Below are 20585 nucleotides of genomic sequence, written 5' to 3'. Positions count from 1 at the left end.
GCGCTGAGCGGGAGCAAGCGCCGAGGGGTGCATTGCTATTGGGGTTACAATAGAGAACATCCACATTAGAGCACTGAAAGGCTCCAGAATTGTAGCCCTTTCAAAAACATTTGCTTGGCAGAATGAAAACTGGAGCCAGATACACACACAGGGATACAAATAACCTTGTGGCCATTTCCTCATCTGCCAAAGTTGGTGCCTCCCCTAATTTAAGATTTCTTGACTAAGTATACGATGCTAGCAGCGCAGGCCTGAATTCTAACCTCACTTGTTGAAATTGGTTTACCAATAGCTGGTGTACTGGTCTAACTATGGATGGAGGCCTGGGTTACAACTCCATAGTTAAAGTTTGAGTAAAGTAAGAGATGTTGTGTGTGTAAAAACAAAGAATCTCTCCTCCCCAAACTCACAGCACTTTTTAAGAATGAATTTGCTGAGAACATATATATAGGAACCTGTGAATTTGAGTTATAATTAATTAGAAACTTGGTCGTTTAAGAAATTTAGCATGTCATCAGTATTTTCTTTGGGTCAGAATTTTAAAGGTATTTAGGTGCCTAAAAATGCAGATAGGCATCTAGTGGGATTTTTTTCAAAAGCACCCAGAGCTCTAACTCCCCAAATCAATGGGAGTTAGACCCCTAGGTACATTTGAAAATCCCACTAGATGTCTATCTGCATCTTTAGGAAACTAAATACCTTTAAAAAACAGGCCCTTTGTCTTGGATGGTCTTAAAAATGGAATAACAGACTTTAGAGGTTCCATATGGTTAAACATAACAGATCTTGTGCGTAGGCTATATTTGAAGAAATTGGGGTATAAATAGGCTAAGGGTGGGATCCACAAATGTACTTAAATGCCTGAGTCCTGCTGTTAGACACCACTGCAATCCATAGAACTCCCGCTCATTTTCTAACCCTGTAGGTTCCTAATTTGCTCAGTGCCTGCGTTTTTATAGTAAAAATCCCTGGATACAGATGTTTCAGCCTCTAAGCATGCACACTGCAGCCCCATTCTAGAGATCCCACCCTAAGTGATTAGCAATTGTATCTAATTACTATAATTGTATTAGCAGCAAAGAGTCTTGTGGCACCTTATAGACTAACAGACATTTTGGAGCGTGAGCTTTCGTGGGTGAATGCCGACGAAGTGGGTATTCACCCACGAAAGCTCACACTCCAAAACTCCTGTTAGTCTATAAGGTGCCACAAGACTCTTTGCTGCTTTTACAGATCCAGACTAACACGGCTACCCCGCTTATAATTGTATTGGCTACAGAGAAGCTCAAGACAACAACTCAGGTAGTTTTTAATTGGAGTCACTGTGATAGCCTATATAGTTTAACCATCCCTCCTCTACAGCTAATTGACATTCAACAGGTCTACTGGTTGTAATGACTCAGTTGAATGAGACTGGACGTGTGTCAAAAGTTCTCATTGGTAGATTAAGACAGCTTCTACGGCTGCATATTAGCTTGGGTGTTAGTGCTTGAAATAGTAACTACTGTGCCCTCTAGTGATAACATGAAGGAACTACAACCACCAAAGAGCATTAATCATAATTGTGGTTACTACATCATGTCGTTACAGGGCAGAGATAAGGTTTTGGGGGTGTCTTAACTGTGCATTTCTTACCTTAACACGTTTGGGTTTCTTTTAAGTTTAACCTTAATTGTGAATAATGCTAAGATTTATAATGCTTGGTTTTGGGATAATTACAGCATCCTTGTAATGTTATTTACTCTTAACTAATAGATACATTCTCAACCTTGGTTCTATTTAATATAGTTTGTTGTCCGTGAATGATATAGGAGATTTCAAAATGCTTCATTTTGCAGACCACTGTGTGAAAAACCCACCTTCCCTCCCACCACCTGTCCCCCGCTGCTTCTTTCTCAAAATATTTCAGTATGCTGGCCACCAGGAACGACCCTTCAGGCTACAGCTTGACCATTTAGAGTCAAATGCTGGTCCTGTTGAAGTCACTGATAAAAGTCTCAGTGGACCAGCATTTGGCCCTTAGTGGAGGGATGTCCAACAAAGCACCAACAAGTTATGCAGTGACAGCTTTCAAGGAGCTCAAGAACAGTATCAGCTACATTTACTGCTAATAAAAATAGATACCCGGGACTAGAATACTTGCTGATGCTTGTATTTTCCCTGTGGAATAGAAACTGCTTGTTGGTTCAATTCAAGCGGTAAAAAACGGAAGTTATAGAGAGAGGATGACAAATGTTCAACCTGAGAGCTAAATATGATCCCTTTAAGAATCCTGAAATGATTATATTTGGCCCTCTGGCTGCACTTTGGGTGTTCCTAATTTAGGCCCCATTTACACGATAGATGTTGCCACTTTTAATCACTGCTAAACACGTGGTATTGCCCTGACTATGTTATAACACATTTTGATCTTGCCTGTGTTGATAAGACCAAAACAAGTTATAATCAGTTACAACCCTGCCCTTAGTCTGAGCGCCCATCGTGACAGTTGCTGATACTCCCCTGTGAACTGCTGCAATCAACTTTGTCTCCATCCCTCAGCAACATCAGAAAAGTCCTTCTAAAGACCATGCAGGCCATAACTCTTTCCCAACCCTCCTAATGTACATATGCAATAAGAGGACAGAAAGGTTCAGACTCAGAGCCTTGCATGAGAGAGCCCTCAGAGCAGAACAGCAATTGGCCAGTACCACCTTTGAGTTCTCTCAGAAAAATGTAACTTGAAACCAGTGGGGGAATGGCGGCAGCATTTTATCTGATGGGGGGTGAGGTGCTGGATTCTTCCTCTGGAAGACACATTGATATGAGAAGGGAAGCTTGTGCTGCCATGACCTGTGCTGTTGGGTTTGCCATCTTTTTGGTGTTTGCGTTTGCAAACATAGTTGTTCTGGGATGATTATGTCGTAACAGCACAACATAGCAAATCAATGAGATGATGATGTAAACTTTCTCATACAATAGAGGGAACACACTGGCTAAATCCATTAAGCCTGTTGAGTGCTGCAACAGTGAAACTGGCTGATTCCACAGTTCAGGATGATAATGAAATTGATTGATCCCATAATGAAATTGGCTGGAGGTAGAATCAGGCCAAACCTAGACAGAGCCAGAGTGATGAAATTGACTGATATCACCATATACCTAGGGTATGTCTACACTACGGGATTATTCCGATTTTACATAAACCGGTTTTGTAAAACAGATTGTATAAAGTTGAGTGCACGTGGCCACACTAAGCACATTAATTCGGCGGTGTGCGTCCATGTTCCGAAGCTAGCGTCGATTTCCGGAGCGTTGCTCTGTGGGTAGCTATCCCGTAGCTATCCCATAGTTCCCGCAGTCTCCCCTGCCCATTGGAATTCTGGGTTGAGATCCCAATGCAAAAACAGTGTCGCGGGTGATTCTGGATAAATGTCGTCCCTCAATCCTTCCTCCTGGCTGGCCTCGCTGAAGTCGGATGGGGGCGCAGAGGCAAAAATGGGAATGACTCCCTGGGTCATTCCCTTCCTATGTTTTGTCTAAAAATAGAGTCAATCCAGCCTAGAATATGGGGCAAGTGTACTAGAGAACCAGAGAGCACAGCCGCTCCATGTCAGAGCACCAGAGATCCCGCAGAAATGATGAGCTGCATGCCATTCTAGGGGGTGCCCCTGCAACAACCCCACCCGTTGCTTCCCTGCTCCCCCAACCCTCCTTGGCTACCGTGGCAGTGTCCCCCCATTTGTGTGATGAAGTAATAAAGAATGCAGGAATAAGAAAAACAGACTTTTTAGATAAAATGAGGGGGAGGAAGCCTCCAGCTGCTATGATAGTCCAGGCAGGACATTAAAGGGTGTGGGGGAAGAGGAGACCAGCCTTCTGCTGCTATGATAGTCCAGGCAGTACAGAATCTTTTCTTTAGACATGACGCGGGGGGCTGATGGAGCTCAGCCCCCAGTTGCTATGATGTGGACGGTTACCAGCCGTTCTGCACCATCTGCTGGGAATGACCAGGAGTCATTCCTATTTTTACCCAGGCGCCCCCGGCAGACCTCACCGAGGCCAGCCAGGAGCACTCACAGGATGATGACAAGGACGGATACCTATCCTTTTGTACCGTACCATCTGCCACCGGGGGAGGGGGGGAGAGGATGCTGCTGTTTAGCGCTGCAGCACCCCGTCTACCAGCAGCATGCAGTAGACATAGGGTGACATTGAAAAAAGGCGAGAAACAATTTTTTTCTCTTTTCTTTCGGTGGGGGGGAAGGGTGTAAATTGACGACATACACCCTGAAACACCAGGGAAAATGTTTTTGACCCTTCAGGCATTTGGAGCCCAGCCAAGAATGCAAATGCTTTTTGGAAACTGCGGGGACTGTGGGATAGCTGGAGTCCTCAGTACCCGCTCCCCCTCCATGAGCATCCATTTGATTCTTTGGCTTTCTGTTACGCTTCTCACGCAGCACTGTGCTGAGTCCCTGCTGTGGCCTCTATCTATCATAGCCTGGAGATTTTTTCAAATGCTTTGTCATTTCGTCTTCTGGAACGGAGCTCTGATACAACAGATTTGTCTCCCCATACAGCAATCAGATCCAGTATCTCCCGTACGGTCCATGCTGGAGCTCTTTTTGGATTTGGGACTGCATCGCCACCCGTGCTGATCAGAGCGCCACGCTGGGCAAACAGGAAATGAAATTCAAAAGTTCGTGGGGCTTTTCCTGTCTACCTGGCCAGTGTATCCGAGTTCAGATTGCTTTCCAGAGCGGTCACAATGGTGCACTGTGGGATACCGCCTGGAGGCCAATACCGTCGATTTGCGGCCACACTAACCCTAATCCGACATGGCAATACCGATTTCAGTGCTACTCCTTTCGTCGGGGAGGAGTACAAAAACTGGTTTAAAGAGCCCTTTATATCGCTATAAAGGGCCTCATTGTGTGGACGGGTGCAGGGTTAAATCAGTTTAACGCTGCTAAATTCGGTTTAAATGCGTAGTGTAGACCAGGCCTTAGTTAGGTATTATTGTTTTATTATTATTCTGTGTTTATACAGCACCTGGCACAATGGGGTCCTGGACCATGATTAGGTGCTACGGTAATACACATAACAACAACATAGTAACTGACCAATCATAGGGGTTTCTTGGTAGAATAGATGGATCCAGACTTATGCCAGTAAAATTGGTAGAGCTGGTAAGGGTCATAATGAGGAAATTGGCTAATTCTAAACAAGGCTTTGTCAGTAGATTTACCTGAAGGGGTAAAGAGATGAGCAACAAAAATTATTAGATGTATGGAAAGACTTCCATATGAAGAGAGACTGAAAAGACTGAACTGCTTAGAGAAGAGATGAATAAGAGGGCATATGACAAAAGGTATACACAATAACGCAGTGCATAAAGAAGGTAAATGAAGTGCTTCTATTAAACTTTTCTCTAAACAAGAATAAGAGGTTATTCAATAAAACTAGGCTTTTAGGATTAGAGTTTTATTGGTAAATGTTGGTAAACATTGATTTCACTGTACACACACAAACTGATGAAAAAATATTCCTATCAATAATAATAGAAATTTACAGTTAGGCAAAATAAGAAAAATGCTGCTTGAGAACTTAGTGGAGTCCGACCTTAATGTGTATAAAACATGTTTTAATGTCAACATTACCAGAGCTGATTTAAAGATATTTACTTTCTATATTTTGCCATGTGATGTTAACAATTTATATCGAGTTTATAAAACTTTAACTTTTTGAATCTCATCATTTACTGTCATTATTATCTGCCTCTTCCATAATTTCTTACAACTGTGAAAATGTAAATAGATAAAAATAAAAGCTTAAAACCAATAATTCTACACAACTACAAAAAATTAATCTAAAAATATGCTTAAAAATAAACATTGATATTATCTGTCAAAATTAGAATAAAATAAAAATCAGAATCTGCCAAGCCTAGAGAGAAAGAATACATTTAAAACTGACTAAAAGACAACCTTTTCAGGTTTAAATTTTTTTATTAAGATGATGTTTAAAAAAAGAAGTGAAGAGTACAGAGCTTAAGTGTAGAAGTTTCTGGTTATCAGGAAATAACATACAGATTATCAAAGGGTGCGAAATTCAATTTAAGATCAAATGGCATAAGGAATACATAATTTGCAATATCCCCGATTGGGGGTAAAAGGTTAATGGTTCAAAGTACAGACATGGAGATATGAGGGTATGTTGTTCATATAATGGCTATGTTCAGGTGCGGAGTATAATGAGTGGATATGCCTTAATAGGCAGCAGGTTTAAATTAATAGGCAGCAGGTTTAAAACAAATAAAAGGAAGTTCTTCTTCACGCAGCGCACAGTCAACTTGTGGAACTCCTTACCTGAGGAGGTTGTGAAGGCTAGGACTATAACAATGTTTAAAAGGGGACTGGATAAATTCATGGTGGCTAAGTCCATAAATGGCTATTAGCCAGGATGGGTAAGAACGGTGTCCCTAGCCTCTGTTCGTCAGAGGATGGAGATGGATGGCAGGAGAGAGGTCACTTGATCATTGCCTGTTAGGTTCACTCCCTCAGGGGCACCTGGCATTGGCCACTGTCGGTAGACAGATACTGGGCTAGATGGACCTTTGGTCTGACCCGGTACGGCCTTTCTTATGTTCTTATGATGATGAGGATGGATTGACCCTCATTTGGTGAGATTTAACATTCAATGAGTTTGTGGTTCCAGTTCATATGGTCCAACAGACAAAGTCTCTTGGTCCCTTTCTCGTAGTCAATGCACAATGTCACTCCGGCTCACGCCTCCTGGTACTGTCGGTGGCCAGTGATGTGTTTAGTGTAGATGTCCCTGGACCATCGGATGGAGTCTGAGACTGCGAGGCGCCGCATGAACCATGCATAGCATCAACTGATCCCGCAGGTCCACAGCACACGCTTGTTCCAGGGGTTCCAGGCGCCCAGGGCTCCGACAATCAGGGCGTCCATCTGCACCTCGTAGCCCTTCACTCTCAGGATGTAGGCCAGGGGAATGTAACACAATGCACAATTAGCCTGTGGAACTCGCTGCCACTGGGCAACATTGAGCCAATGTGTTTCAGAGAATGCAAAAAAAGACCAGACATGTAATGAGACCATCAATGGTTATACTGGAGAGAATACTTTTCTTTTAGAATCAGAGGGGTAGCCGTGTTAGTCTGGATCTGTAAAAGCAGCAAAGAGTCTTGTGGCACCTTATAGACTAACAGACGTTTGGGAGCATGAGCTTTCGTGGGTGAATACCCACTTCGTTGGATGCATGTCATGCATCCGAAGAAGTGGGTATTCACCCATGAAAGCTCATGCTCCCAAACGTCTGTTAGTCTATAAGGTGCCACAAGACTCTTTGCTACTTTCTTTTAGAAGGACGCTAAACTCTTTTACGTCAGGCCACAAACCCATCAGTAAGTGGCAGAGGTTAAGAAGAGACTTCCCTTGGGACAGGTTATTCCCTTCATGCCCAGCACAAGGTTTCTGTGTCACCCCCTGAGCGACTGGTACTTGGCCAGGTCAGACACAGGGCACGAGCCTGGGGCACCGCAGCCCGACCCTCCCCGGCCATGCCTGTAGCCCAGCAGGGGCTGTGCTGGTGGGATGGGCCGGGGACCCCAGTGGCTGTGACACGCCTTAGGGTCCAGGGACGGAGCTACCAGCTCCCACCTCCAGCTCCACTGACAGCGAAGGCGCCACCCCCTTGGCTGCCAACCAGCGCAACAACCCACCCTGGAAGAGGGTAGCGTCTGCGCTGGCCAGAGGAGGGGACAGTCTGTGATTGGCTGCAGTATAGGGACCTTTTCCCAATAGCAAGATCACTTTCGATGTCTCCGCCTTGAAGGGGCAGGGCAGAGTCTCCCATTAGTCAGGAGATTTGACGGACAGTTGAGGCAGCCTATGCGAGGGTGATAGTGAGGTTGCTCTGTGCGGATGCGGAACCTTTCCTTGGTGGCGTCTGCTTTCCGCACGGACCCTGTTTACCGGATTTCCCATTGGCTCTGTGCGCTACCGAAGCGGTCCCCCGGTCGGAGCGTCGCTGCAATGGGGGCCCAGGCGATGCTCAAGACCCTGCTTTACACCGTCAACTCCCTGCTGCAGCAGCGCAGATACCGCGCGGCGCTGGCCGTGCTCAAGGGCTTCCGGAACGGAGCGGTGTAAGCCGGGGGGGGCACCCTTGTACCTACTGCCGTGCTACGGTGCGGGGCCCTCCTCCCCCCGGCCCGGGCTGTGCCTGGGGGGGCTCTCCGCCCCGCCCCCGTCCCCCTCCGGGCTGTATCTGTCAGAGGGGCGCTCTCTCCTCCGCGGATCGCGGATGCATGTGGATCCCAATTTTTTATCTAAAGCCCTGCAAATCTGCAGATATCCACGGATCATTTTTGCAGATCAGATACAGATTTTGTATCTGTGCAGGGCTCTATGGATGCATTCATAACTTTTTTTTTTTGTAAAGTCGCTAATGCCCTTTTTCAAGTGCTCAGAGCTAGTATTTCTTTATTTACTTCAGTTGAGGTGGTTTGCTTTTATTCCCATTTGGAATGTGTTATGTCTAATTACCTTCGTTATTTTTAAGTTACAGTTTCTTAGCCTGTGGCTGTTTGGCTGTAAATACTGTATAAATAAAAAATAAAGCTACCGACCCATTGATTGAATTATCAGGCGATGTATTGAAATTGACTTAAGCTGATCAACCAATGACTTGTGGTTTATTTCCACTATAATATAAGGATTAAAAGATCAGTAGTTGGCTTACAGTAATAAAAAACTCTCTGAAAACATTGTGTTTGCATATAATAATTTTTCTCTTGCAGCTATGGAGCAAAGATCCGTGCCCCCCATGCTCTGGTGATGACCTTTCTCTTCAAGAGTGGAAGGTACAGACAGCTCTTCCTTCCTAGCATTCTCTGTAAGGATGAGAGTATGCTACAGCCATCCATCTTTTAAAAGTGAACCCTTTGAAAACACCAGACATGTTCAGATCAAATACTTGTTTTCATAACTAAAAGGGAAAATCTCACAATGTGACTTTTAAAAAATGCAAATGACAAGCAGAATGCAGCCTGTTGTTTCAGAGGTTCAGGAAGCTGATATCTCAGCGCTGAGCTAGGCCTTGGTTATACAGTATTGGGGATTTTTCCCAGAGGGCCAGTCACCAGTACAACTTGGGCAGACAAGGAGAACTGCCGTTAGCCCCAGTGGGGCTTACCTTGTTTCAAGCAGGGTCAAACTGCACTAGTGCAAAATGTGTAGACAAGGAAAGCCACCGATTTAGCTGATGCAGCTGCTCCAATGGCTGGCTGTCAATTTCTGGAATGATGGTAAATCATCAGTGTACACAGAGACCTAGACTGGATTCTGATCAGTGACCTGGCAGTGAAATGAGCCATCCTCAAAGCTTTGTTTTTGTTGAGCCCATCCAGAAAAGAAAAGTATTACAGTAGTGTCTTCGGCCTAACCAAGAATAGGCCCCATTGTGCCAGGTCCTGTACACACAGTGGTTGATTGTTCTTGACTCAAAAACCTTAGTCTAAGTAGACAAGGTACCAGCAGAGTGAACAATGTGATGATCACGTTATTGCTTTACTAACGTTTGTTTGTTCCTTTGCTCAGTTTAAGAGAGAAACTGAAAGCGATTGCTCAGGCCACATACACTCATTCCCGAAACCTGGCGTATTTTGTGTTCACTTACAAGGGGCTGATGGCGCTGCAATCCCGACTACAGGGAAAGAACTTTCAGTTGCACTCCTTCGTGGCAGCCTGTGTTGGGGGCTGGTTAGTGTTTGGTGAAAATAATCATATCAACAGCCAGGTAAACAAATGTATTTGTGGAGTTTGATCTTTCTGACCTTGCCAAAAAACATCATGTTGTGTACCAGCTAGTTTGATTTTTAAAAACAAAAAAAGACTGATGCTGTAATGTGATATGGCCACTCTTCATATTTAGCTTGCTTACTGTCAAAGCCTAGAGGAAAACAGTTAGCATCAGTGGGTAGTGCACACAGCATTGGGAGCCAGGTGACCTGCCTTGTATTCCCAGTTCTGCCACTGACTCGCTGGACACGCACTAACTTGCACTGATTTAACTGAAGTTGTGATTTGAAACTGATATAGCTGAACTGCCACAGAACTCTCTTTGGACACGCTTAATTTGATTTAAACCTGGCTTATATTTGTAGTAAAATGTACAGTTTCAGGTTATACCAATATAAACGGTATGAAACTGATACAAGTGTGCCCATGCAGTTTATCTAAATTGGATTTTAAAATGAAAATGCGGAGCCAATTGACTGAGCTCTTTCACGCCACATTGTGAAGTGTATTAGTAGCAGCAGCAGCATCTACTGCTAATACAACTGATCTTCCAGGTGATAGATGTTGTACCAGATGAAACCTATATCTCAGCAGAACTAGAGTGCCAATGAACAAAGCAGGACAGTTAGGAGGTTACAAACACACACTACAGTGTTGAAGGCAATTAGCTAGTAAACTATGGCCAGATATTTAACCTTTCCTATAACTTTAACTTCCAAGTTGCCTGATTTGGTCAGATTTGATTGCCATGTTACTAGACTAATATTCCTTGGGTTTTCTCTTTATATAGATAAACATGTACCTGCTGTCTCGTATTCTGTTTGGCTTGTCCCGACTGGCAGTGGAGAAAGGTTATATCCCAGAACCCAAGCAGGACCCTTTCCCGATCTTTGCTGCTGTGACTTGGGGGATAGTTCTGTGGCTCTTTGAATATCATCGGCACACTCTCCAACCTTCTCTGCAGTCTTCCATGACTTACCTGTATGACGACAGTAATGTATGGCATGACATTTCGGACTTCCTCATTTATAACAAAAGCAACGCTCAAAAGTAATTTGCTAATGCCCAGCGATCTTTGAATACTGGCTCATTCCAGCAACAACGGGGAAAGGATTTTCTGCTGCCCTTGATTGACGCACTTTTTATTATTAGGATCTGTCAGACAAATTTCCCTCTTGTTTCTTGGCCAAAATGTTGTGAGTAACCTAATGATCTTTTCTTGGCTCTCTATTGGCCACACAGCGACTCCATAGAAACCTGTCCCAGTGCCACAACGAGCGCAAAATGTTCCTGGATTAATTTGATTTCAAAAAGCCTTTTCTAGAAGAGACCTTATGTTCCCTACATTGTAATAGTTAATTACTTTTAAAGAATGCACTGATTTTAAACACTGACAGCTCGAAAGTAAACTGTGAATATAGTTTATATGATACTGAAACAAAATATGCAGTAGGGGACTAATGGAATGCTTATGTGCTAGAAATGCCTCTCACAACCACTGTGTTAGCAGAGGAAGGAATGCAGTGATTTCCAGCCATACCTCTCTATATGTTGGGTCTTTTTGTGAGCTGATATATTTATCTGTCTTCTGCTGTGTCATGTCAGAAGAAGGTCCTGATTTCTTTGAAGTATTGGAAATCCAGACTAAACAAGCTGTTTCTTCAGTGAGTTTTCTGTGCAGTTTGCCACCACATAGGTAATAGGATGTTCGCATTTAAAAGCATTGGGCTTCTTTGGGACAGACATGGTACGTCATGCTTTGAATCACCATTTATAATCAGTCTTTGTCATCCCTTTGGATTATCTAATGCAGGATGTTTCGTTAATTATTCCCCCTATTTAATTACAGCACCTTTTTATTTCTGTGCCTTGGACTATGAATTGCATACAGTAGAGAGAACTAACCAAATCCATTGTAATAAGATTTTACAAGTGAAGGATTAAAAGAGGTTGAGCCCATCGTGTGCAAATCCATGGTGTTACTTTCCCGTCCTGTCCCCTGAAAGGAGAATATATCAGTGTAAATTGAAGCTACCATTGATCTTAGCCAAAAGGTTAATATTTTACACTGGACCTAGTCAAAAACACTCCTTTAATTGTTCAGACTACTAGATCATATACTGAATACTTGAGTTGGACCAGTGATCAGTATTTCATGATTCAGGCATTTATGGTTTGCAACAATTAGTGACTAGTTCTGATATTTTTCTATATAAAATCTATCACTCAAATAAAAATCACAGTTTTACTTTTTTTTAATTTCTCAAATTACAGGCAAATTCTTGCTTCTGTAAAATCACTATCTTCATCTACATAGGTGGCTGATTGCTTTGCTTATGTTTTGTCAGCAGAATGCTGCACTTTAATTGGAATTAAAGTGTCTTTGATAATGTTCAGAGTTCTTAGTGTAGAAAAAAGATTGTGTGTTTTGCTAACTCCTTGTGTGATGATATTTTTGAAGAGATTTCAGAAAATCTCTTCCAAATCTATGACCTGATAGCTATGGTATAATTGACCAAAATCTTCAGAAAAAAATTCTCAGGTTTATAAATTACCATTGGTTACTTCATTAATTACATACACTTGTAAAACAAGACATGAAGACAGCCACCTATGTGAGCCAACTAAATTTCTGTTGGTGATAATTATATCAGATCTGAAGCTCTGTAGTTACCTGCCAGACACTTGTAGTTGAGTGTTAAGCTGTTCAAGGAACTGCTTGTTGCGGTTCAGCTGGTCATTTTTATGCTCTGGCATTATCTCCATCTCTTTCATGACTGTATAACCAAACTCCTGTCAGATAGAGTTCTAGCCGCATCCCAGCAGTACCTGCAAAATCCCTTCTCCCTAGGAATCTATCACTAACTTCACTTTCATGGTAAATCATATCTGAGACTCAAACCAGCTGCAGCTCTGATTCACAGAGCCAGCTGCTGCCATCAGAAATCAAACTGGAATTACGTAGAACTTGCTACTGTGGTGAATCAGTGGCCGTTAGCTGTGCTTTTTAAAGACAGTTGTTTTCCTGCTCTGTGTGGGTAGGACATTAGGCTGCAAGTCTCTCCCTTTTCCAGGGAAGTAATTGGAACAATTCTTCATTGGTACCAGCACACATCATTTTTACTAAAGCCAGATAGATGGTGATGAAGCCCTTATGCCACTGATGTGATAGAACAATACCAGTGTGTAATAGGGAAGTGAACTAGAAGTAATTTGTCTGTCTGTTGCAGACTTCTGAATACATACGTTACATTCATCCTCTCCCCCACCCCCCAATGTATTGTCTGGGGAATTCAGTCTTCTGTTTGTGTTCTTCCTTTATTAGCATTAAAACCAAACAGAAATAAGGAGATAGTTGTGAAACCATCTGCTAAACAGCCAGCCACCCAAGAATGAGAAAGGGAGACCCTGTTTTTCCAGTCCTGATCTCTGTAAATCAAAACCCATGAAAACAATTCATGTTTATCATAACCCAAAGTTGGATTGTTGCTTCTAATCAGGGGCAAAATTATGTGAGGAACTTACCATCTCACTCACCACGACGTCAGGGAAGGCTCAGCACTGTGTAGGATGAGACCTTGGTTTGCCAGGACTCCCTTGCAAACAAAGCTGTGCAGTAGCAGGTTGGTGTATCTCTGGGATATCAGTATGCAGAACAAAGAGAGAGAAGCCAGAGGACATTTTAAATGTGATACTTGAACACTTTTCAAAGTTGGCTCAAATCTTCTTCCCCAAATTGGTTCAAACCATGAAGGAAATTAAATATCTGAGCCATTTAAATGCTCAGGAAAACCAAATATCCTAACAGTACATGATTTAACAAAGTTTTCACAGACCAAGCTTTCTCTGAAGAATGCTTCCATTGACTTAGTTACTGTTGCAGAGGGAGGTAGTGTTCCTACACCAATGGGAAAAACCCCTTCCACATTAGTATAGGCTGTATCTACACTATGAGGTTATACCAGAATAATTACAGTGCTAGGGTTATGCCAATATAACCCCATAGTGTAGACATGGCGTTAATGTTGCAGAGGGATGTCTTCAGGGTTTGTATATGTGAGTAGGGGAGCAATCTAAATGGATTCAGGATATTTGAGTGACTTTATGCCACTGACAACCTATCTGGTCCTTGGATAGCACAGTACGTAAGGCAGAAGGGCATTTCTGAAGGGGAAAATCTATGCTTGTCAGTTGTCACTTTAGAGGCAGGAGAGAATTCTGAGAAGTGCTTACAAACATTGCAGTTGTTGTAACACACTGTGTGCATAGCATGTTGATATACTAACTACTAACTAGCGTATCTATCCAAATACTAAATATACTAAATTCTGGAATGGCCAAAGAGCACAGGTCAGAGGGTGATGTGGAAAGGAGGCCTGATGACTGTAGCGCTATATGACTTTCTATCTCCTAGCCCTCTGGGTTAAAGCAGACCTCAAACTGCTCTCAAAAACTTGAGCCTTGTTGCAGTGGCCACAAGAGGCCAAAACAGAGCCCAGAATCAGCAGCCATGTTCCCTTTTCTCCAGCCACAGCCCTCCATCAACTCTCCACTGCCTGAGAATCACCCTTACACTCAAGTGATCCTTCTGGGCCAAGTAAGCCACCCATATGGGAGGCTTACACTGGTAATGCAGGCAAAGAAGCCCCCTCAGTCCTGAGGATTTGGCTCATTGTCTGTAGACTTAAGCCCACTTACCCTTAGTGGAAATTCCCTCCTATTAGAAGAAATGTCTGTTCTCCAAACACATATGTTCCGACTCAATACAAATGTGATCTCTTAATATCAAACAGCAAACTGGTTCCTATTTGCCATCGGAAAAGCTCATTTCCTGGGTCAAGCTGATGTCCGTGCTATTTCTAATATTGACTTTGAAATACAGCCAGCAGGAGAAAGCAGAACTTGCTGTGAATTTTCAGTGCACACGATTATGTGGGTCTGATAACTAAAATGAGTGTTCTGTAGCATGAGGGGCTTTTGCTGTCCATTTTCTACATTTGTATGTCTGCCTTGTAACATGGGCAAAGGGGGGGTCACTAAGTGCAACAGATGCTGTAACTAGAGAATTGTTTTTACGCTTTTCAGTCTATCTGCCTGTATTTTTGTTTACAATTACTGTATGGGAAACTGTCACACACTGAAACCCTAGCAAATGTTTTGGTAATCTAGAATGCATTAAGCACATAATCTCAGGTGATTTATTTTAGTTATACTGGTTAGAGTGCTAAGGGGGAAGTCTTGCTTGTAAAACAATAGCATTGCGGTAAAGAAAGAGATGGCAGTTAGTAGACGTATCTGCCTCAACCGCCATAAAACATCTTTTCCATCCTATGGACAATGTGTCAATCCCGTGCAGATATCCCGTTTGCCTCTCTTGAGCACGGTTTCTATATAATGCATCTTTGGAGAGGATAATGTTTTGCATTCTTTAATAAATAAATAAATAATTGTCCATCTGTTTTAAATTCTCGTGTTAAGTGATTGAAATTGGTTTTAAGTCAGGTGAAGTTTAATTGCTGAGTATCCTTAATGCTATGTAAAGGTATACTATGCGGAAAAAGTGTAAACCTGGAGCCATTTGTGTTGCACATTACCCAGTCCTGTAGCCAGTGCCAAGGTTGGAGAGGTTAACCTCCCTGACTCATAACAATGGTATTGTTGGCTGGCTGGCTGGCTGGGGGAGGATACTGGCTGCAGAGATGAGCTGGGGTTAAAATTTACCTGTATTTTTGGTAGCATGAACCTTCTCACGTTTTAGCAGCTGTGAATGTTGGCAGCAACATGCCTGACTGCTGCTGTGATTCATCTCCGCCTAACATTAGGGAAGGAGGTGGGCTCTCCTGGGCTACCCATGATCAGCACAGACTAGGAAGTGTAACTGTGTCCAGTAGGTCTTAGCTTTGGAAATAGTAGCAAAGAGGAGCTTTAAAAGTCTTCAATCAGTCTTGTGCTGCATCTTGAAGATGGCCAGGCCTGGTCTTCAGTAGGCTGCAACCAGGAGTAATTGCCAGAGGTCAGCTGTGGCCTAAGTAAGCCCTGCCCGTGGAGTTGTCCATTCACCCAAAATTGCCACAGCAGCACATAGAGCAGGGGTGGACAAACTTTTTGGCCTGAGGGCCACATCAGGGTGCCAAAACCGTATGGAGGGCCGGGTAGGGAAGGCTGTGTCTCCCCAAACAGCCTAGCCCCTGCCCCTTATCCACCCCCTCTCAACCCCCTGACGGCCCCCCACAGAGCCCCCCGCCCACCCAACCCCTCTACTCCTTGTCCCCTGTCTACCCTCCCAGGACCCCTGCCCCTAACCACCACCTCAGGACCGCCCCCATCCAACTCCCTGTCCCCTGACTGCCCCGGCCCCTATCCACACCCCCTGACAGGCCTCCTGGGACTCCCATGCCTGTCCACCCCACCTGTTCTCCATCCTCTGACCGCACACACCCCCCCAGACCCTCCGCCCCATCCAACCGCTCCCTGTTCCCTGACAGCCCCCAGGACCTCCTTCCCCTTATCCAACCCCCCCCACTCCCTTACCATGCCGCTCAGAGCAGCAGGACTGGCAGCCACACTGCAATGCTGCCTGGCAGGAGCTCACAGCCCCACTGCCCAGAGCGCTGGTGGCACGGTGAGCCGAGGCTGTGGGGGAGGGAGAACAGCAGGTGAGGGGCAGAGGGCTAGCCTCCCCGGCCAGGGGCTCAACGGCCGGGCAGGATGAGCTGCCTCCTTGCTGTGAGCTATCTTCAACCTCCTCATCATCTCCCTCGTCCCCCAAACCTGCTTCTGTGTTGCGTCCTACTCCACTGACGGAGTCAAAGCACAGGGTTGGGGTACTGGTGGCTGCACCCTCTAGAATGGCATGCAGCTCATCATAGAAGCAGCATGTTTGGGGCTGTAACCCAGAGTGGCCGTTTGCCCCTCTGTTTTTTTGGTAGGCTTGCCTGAGCTGCTTAATTTTCACACGGCACTGTCGCGAGTCCCTGTTATAGCCTCTGTCCTTCATGCCCTTGGAGACTTTTTCAAATGTTTTGGCATTTTGTTTAGTGGAACGGAGTTCAGCTAGCACAGATTCGTCTCCCCACACAGTAATCAGATCCAGTACCTCCCGTTCGGTCCATGCTGGAGCTCTTTTGCGATTCTGGGACTTCATGGTCACCTCTGCTGATGAGCTCTGCATAGTCACCTGTGCTGATCAATGCGCAACGCTGGCCAAACAGGAAATGAAATTCAAAAGTTCGCGGGACTTTTCCTGTCTACCTGGCCAGTGCATCTGAGTTGAGAGCGATGACCAGAGCAGTCACAATGGAGCACTCTGGGATAGCTCCCGGAGGCCAATACCATTGAATTGCGTCCACACTACCCCAAATTCGACTCAGTAAGTCTGATTTCAGCGCTAATCCCCTCGTCGGAGGTGGAGTAAAGAAATCGATTTTAAGAGCCCTTTAAGTCAAAAACAAGGGCTTTGTCGTGTGGATGGATGTATGGTTAAATCGAGGTAACGCTGCTAAATTCGACCTAAAATCGTAGCGTAGACCAGACCTCAATCTCTCCTGTTGAAAGTATTCCACTTTGGGTAAAGAATTAACTAATTGTAGGAGCAGGGCGACTGGGCCCTGGGTCTCCCACCTTCCTCCCATGGGGCACCCTAACCCCCGGACTACAGATTTATTCTCTCTCTGCCCCAGTGACAACGAACTCCCTTTGTGGATCTGGGACTCAACTGCACACATATAAAATGGGCATAATAGCTGTGCCCTAGCTTGCAAGGGTGCTGGGAAAATGAATGCATTAATATTGAGAGGCACTCTGGTACTGTGGCGATGGGGCCTGGTTAGTACCATAGATTGATTCAGTGAGCAGGGCTCTTTGGTGGGTGTAGGTCTGCATCCCTCCAGTTAGTATCTAGGAACAAAAGAGTAGCTGTAAATTCAGATCATGCATCTAGCCCAGTGTCAGCCTCCAGTAACAGCCAATGCCGGATGCTTCAGAGGATAGGCAAACAAAAAACCCACAGACAAAACAAAGCTCAACAACTGATAGTGCCTAAAGCCAATTGTGGTGCAAAAGGGGGTGGTCCTGCAAGTGATCTGCTGGGGCCCCGACAGATGAGATTTAATCGTTTTATTTTACCCTGCAAAGCTACAAATGTTATGAACGTTGCAGAATCAAGTGGCAAGTTTATCTTCTCCCCGTGGTGTGGAAAGGGAGGGGAAGGAGGTTCATTTTGCCTTGATATAGACACAAAGGAGGTGCAGAGATGGGATTCATTTCCATCTATCACAGTGGTGCAAGGAAGACAGGAAAGGGGCAGGTTCATCTTCCCTCTTCACCTTAAAGATTGAGAACAGGAATATACAATTATTCCTTCCTCCCTCCCTATTTTCATACCCAAGATTGCTGCAGTTGCAGTTTGGGATTCATTCACTCATTAGCGTGGATTTTCTTTGCAATGTTATAATTCATAAAAATCCCAGATAACCTGCACAGCCACCTCTCATACAATTATAGCCCCCTTGTGCAACGACAAGGCAGTGCGTTGTTAAAAAGATACTGCCCCCATTTCCCTGGGTCTGCTGCTCTGTCTGTCCCAGAGGTTAAGCGGCTCTGCTCACCCTGAATAAACTGCCACATGGATTTGAAAATAAACTTTTTAATTCCACTTGGCGTTTCTGAGCTTTCTGCTGCTGGATCTGTCTGGCTGGGAAAATGACATCTTTTGTGGCACTAGCAGCAACAGCTGGTGCACCAGCTGTGCCCCAAAACTGCATGTTCAGATCAATGTAAGAAAGCTACAGAGCCTCCTGCGGGAAAGGAGATGCACTCTTGCCATTCCACTTTGCCCTAGTTTTCCCCATATGGAAAAAACATGAATTAGTGTGCATACATCTGGTCTAACCGTTGCCTGTTCTTTGCTGTAGCCAAATCCTGCAAGATCTGCAGCGAATTTGTCCTGTAGCATTTACATAGCACATTGCAAACAGTAATTCAACTGCCTCACACTTCTTCTGCCTCACACTTCTAGGGAAGTGTTGCTATGCCCCCTTTATTGCTGAGGTAATTGAGAAAAAGGGAGGTTAAGCGACTTGTCAAAGGCCACAGAGTAAGTCACTGGTATGGCTGGGATTAAGAATCCCGCTAAGACCCAGCTCTGTGCTCAGTCCACTAGACCACACCAGCTCTCCTTCTATTGCATTATTCCCACCACAAAAGTGCTGAGCAGAGTCCTAAAGCATGAAGACTGTTATGCAAGAACAGTGGAACTGCACAGGCTCTATTCTAGACCAGCAGTCCAGGAATTAACTCATCTGCCTCCCACATCCCAGCCATCGAAAAGGTTGGAGTTAAAGAGGCAGGGCTTCAGCTTAAGGGCTCGGGCAGGAGCGAAGGGCCAAGACTGAAGCCTTTCTTGGTAGTCAGTGAGTGAGTGGGCAAATGGCAAGCTGCTCTGCCTGCAGTGTTAAAATACAGCTCCTGAAGCACATTGTGACATGGTTTAACGTGCTGTCATGCACGAGCCCTAGCTAAACTAGAACCTGTCTGAGCCTAGATTGGACTCCACCCTGGTCAGCTGACTTGTTAGAAGCCAGATTTCAAACACAGCTCCCTTCTCTGTGCAGATGGGGCACGGCTCCAGCTCACAGCGGTAAGGCTGGTTTTGTTTTAACCCAACTGGCTTTTCCTGTGTTTGCATCAAAACCCTTCCTTGTTTGCAATCAGGCAGCAGGTGCAGTTGACTGTTTGCTGTGTGACAGCACAGTCCTTACAAGGTTTAGAAACCTACTTTACCTCTGCATTTTTCAACCCCATGTTCTTGGTCCTGAGTGGTCTTTAGTGCAGGTGTCACTGTATTAACTAGGGCACTGCCCTCCCAAAGTGCTGTCGGGGCTCTGTAATGCACTCGGGCCTCCAACAATGGACAAGCCTCTCTGCCAAGAGCTCACTTCAGTGCATGCCTAAGGTTTCCAGTACAATCTTGCTCAGCCTGTAGTTAAGATCTCTGTCTACTGGGCAAGCTAGTTTTACGGCTTCCTTTGTCCTCCTCTTCCTGAGTTAGCTATGAACCAGTACCCCCAGCTGGTGACAGAGGCTCATTATGCTGGTGGTGTGTGGGTTCCTCTTTCAGATGAGAGAGAAGATGGGGATTCTGACCACTGATGGTCAGTAAAGATCCCATGGTGCTTTTTGCAGGAGTGGGGTTGAACCCTCCTATCTTAGTCATATTCCAATCCTGATTATTGCATTTTGCCTCCTTAAAATCGCCTTTGCAGTCTGTCAGAGACAGTATTTTTTCACTTTTCCTCTTAAATTCTCATGTAGTGTGGCTGTGCACTATCAAATAGCTGCCATGTTCCATACCAGAGACAACTGTGTTCCAGTAGTGGTTAAAGTGAGTCTGGCCTGCATTTTATAAAACACTTTGGGATTCTTTCATGTATAAGCCTTTATGTCTCTATAAGTTATTACAATTCCAGGGAAGCCACAATTCATAAATATGCTTTCCAGTTAATTTCTTTTTGAATTTAGCCTTCTCGCTAAACGGCTTATCAGCTTCCTACACATTGCCAAGCACACGGAGGGAACACTGCTATCTGTGCCATGTTTTGTGGGTGTATCACCAGAGCCCAGTGCATATTTACAGATATTAAAGGAGTTTGCTGTTATCTTTCTCCTACTCTGCCTTTTCAACTCTAGCATGTCACCTGCTGTATAATACATATTTCATGGAGGCACAAGCACAGAATAGTCAACGTATCTCTGATTTTCTTACCACTTAATCCTTGG

At 44.6% G+C, this 20585-nt stretch overlaps 1 protein-coding gene across 1 annotated transcript; it reads left to right on the top strand.

Annotated features, from left to right (window-relative positions):
• The first annotated feature begins 7897 nt into the window (after positions 1-7897).
• Positions 7898-12155, top strand: PXMP4 (peroxisomal membrane protein 4). The gene is made up of 4 exons (XM_039499354.1): positions 7898-8155; positions 8810-8872; positions 9609-9807; positions 10600-12155. Exons 1-4 carry the CDS (start codon positions 7932-7934, stop codon positions 10861-10863), a joined length of 750 nt encoding a protein of 249 aa, XP_039355288.1. The 5' UTR covers positions 7898-7931; the 3' UTR covers positions 10864-12155.
• Positions 12156-20585: the final 8430 nt, after the last annotated feature.

The sequence above is a fragment of the Mauremys reevesii genome, linkage group 13 (assembly GCF_016161935.1).
Source record: "Mauremys reevesii isolate NIE-2019 linkage group 13, ASM1616193v1, whole genome shotgun sequence".
Taxonomy (NCBI): Eukaryota; Metazoa; Chordata; order Testudines; family Geoemydidae; genus Mauremys; species Mauremys reevesii.
This window is presented reverse-complemented; position numbering and strand designations above follow the sequence as displayed.

Excerpts from the sequence above, each read along its gene's own strand:
- PXMP4 (XM_039499354.1), top strand. The coding sequence starts at position 7,932 with ATGCGGAACCTTTCCTTGGTGGCGTCTGCTTTCCGCACGGACCCTGTT. Across the intron at positions 8,873-9,608 it reads TTTCTCTTCAAGAGTGGAAG|TTTAAGAGAGAAACTGAAAG; the intron begins GTACAGACAGCT and ends TCCTTTGCTCAG. Across the intron at positions 9,808-10,599 it reads ATAATCATATCAACAGCCAG|ATAAACATGTACCTGCTGTC; the intron begins GTAAACAAATGT and ends CTCTTTATATAG.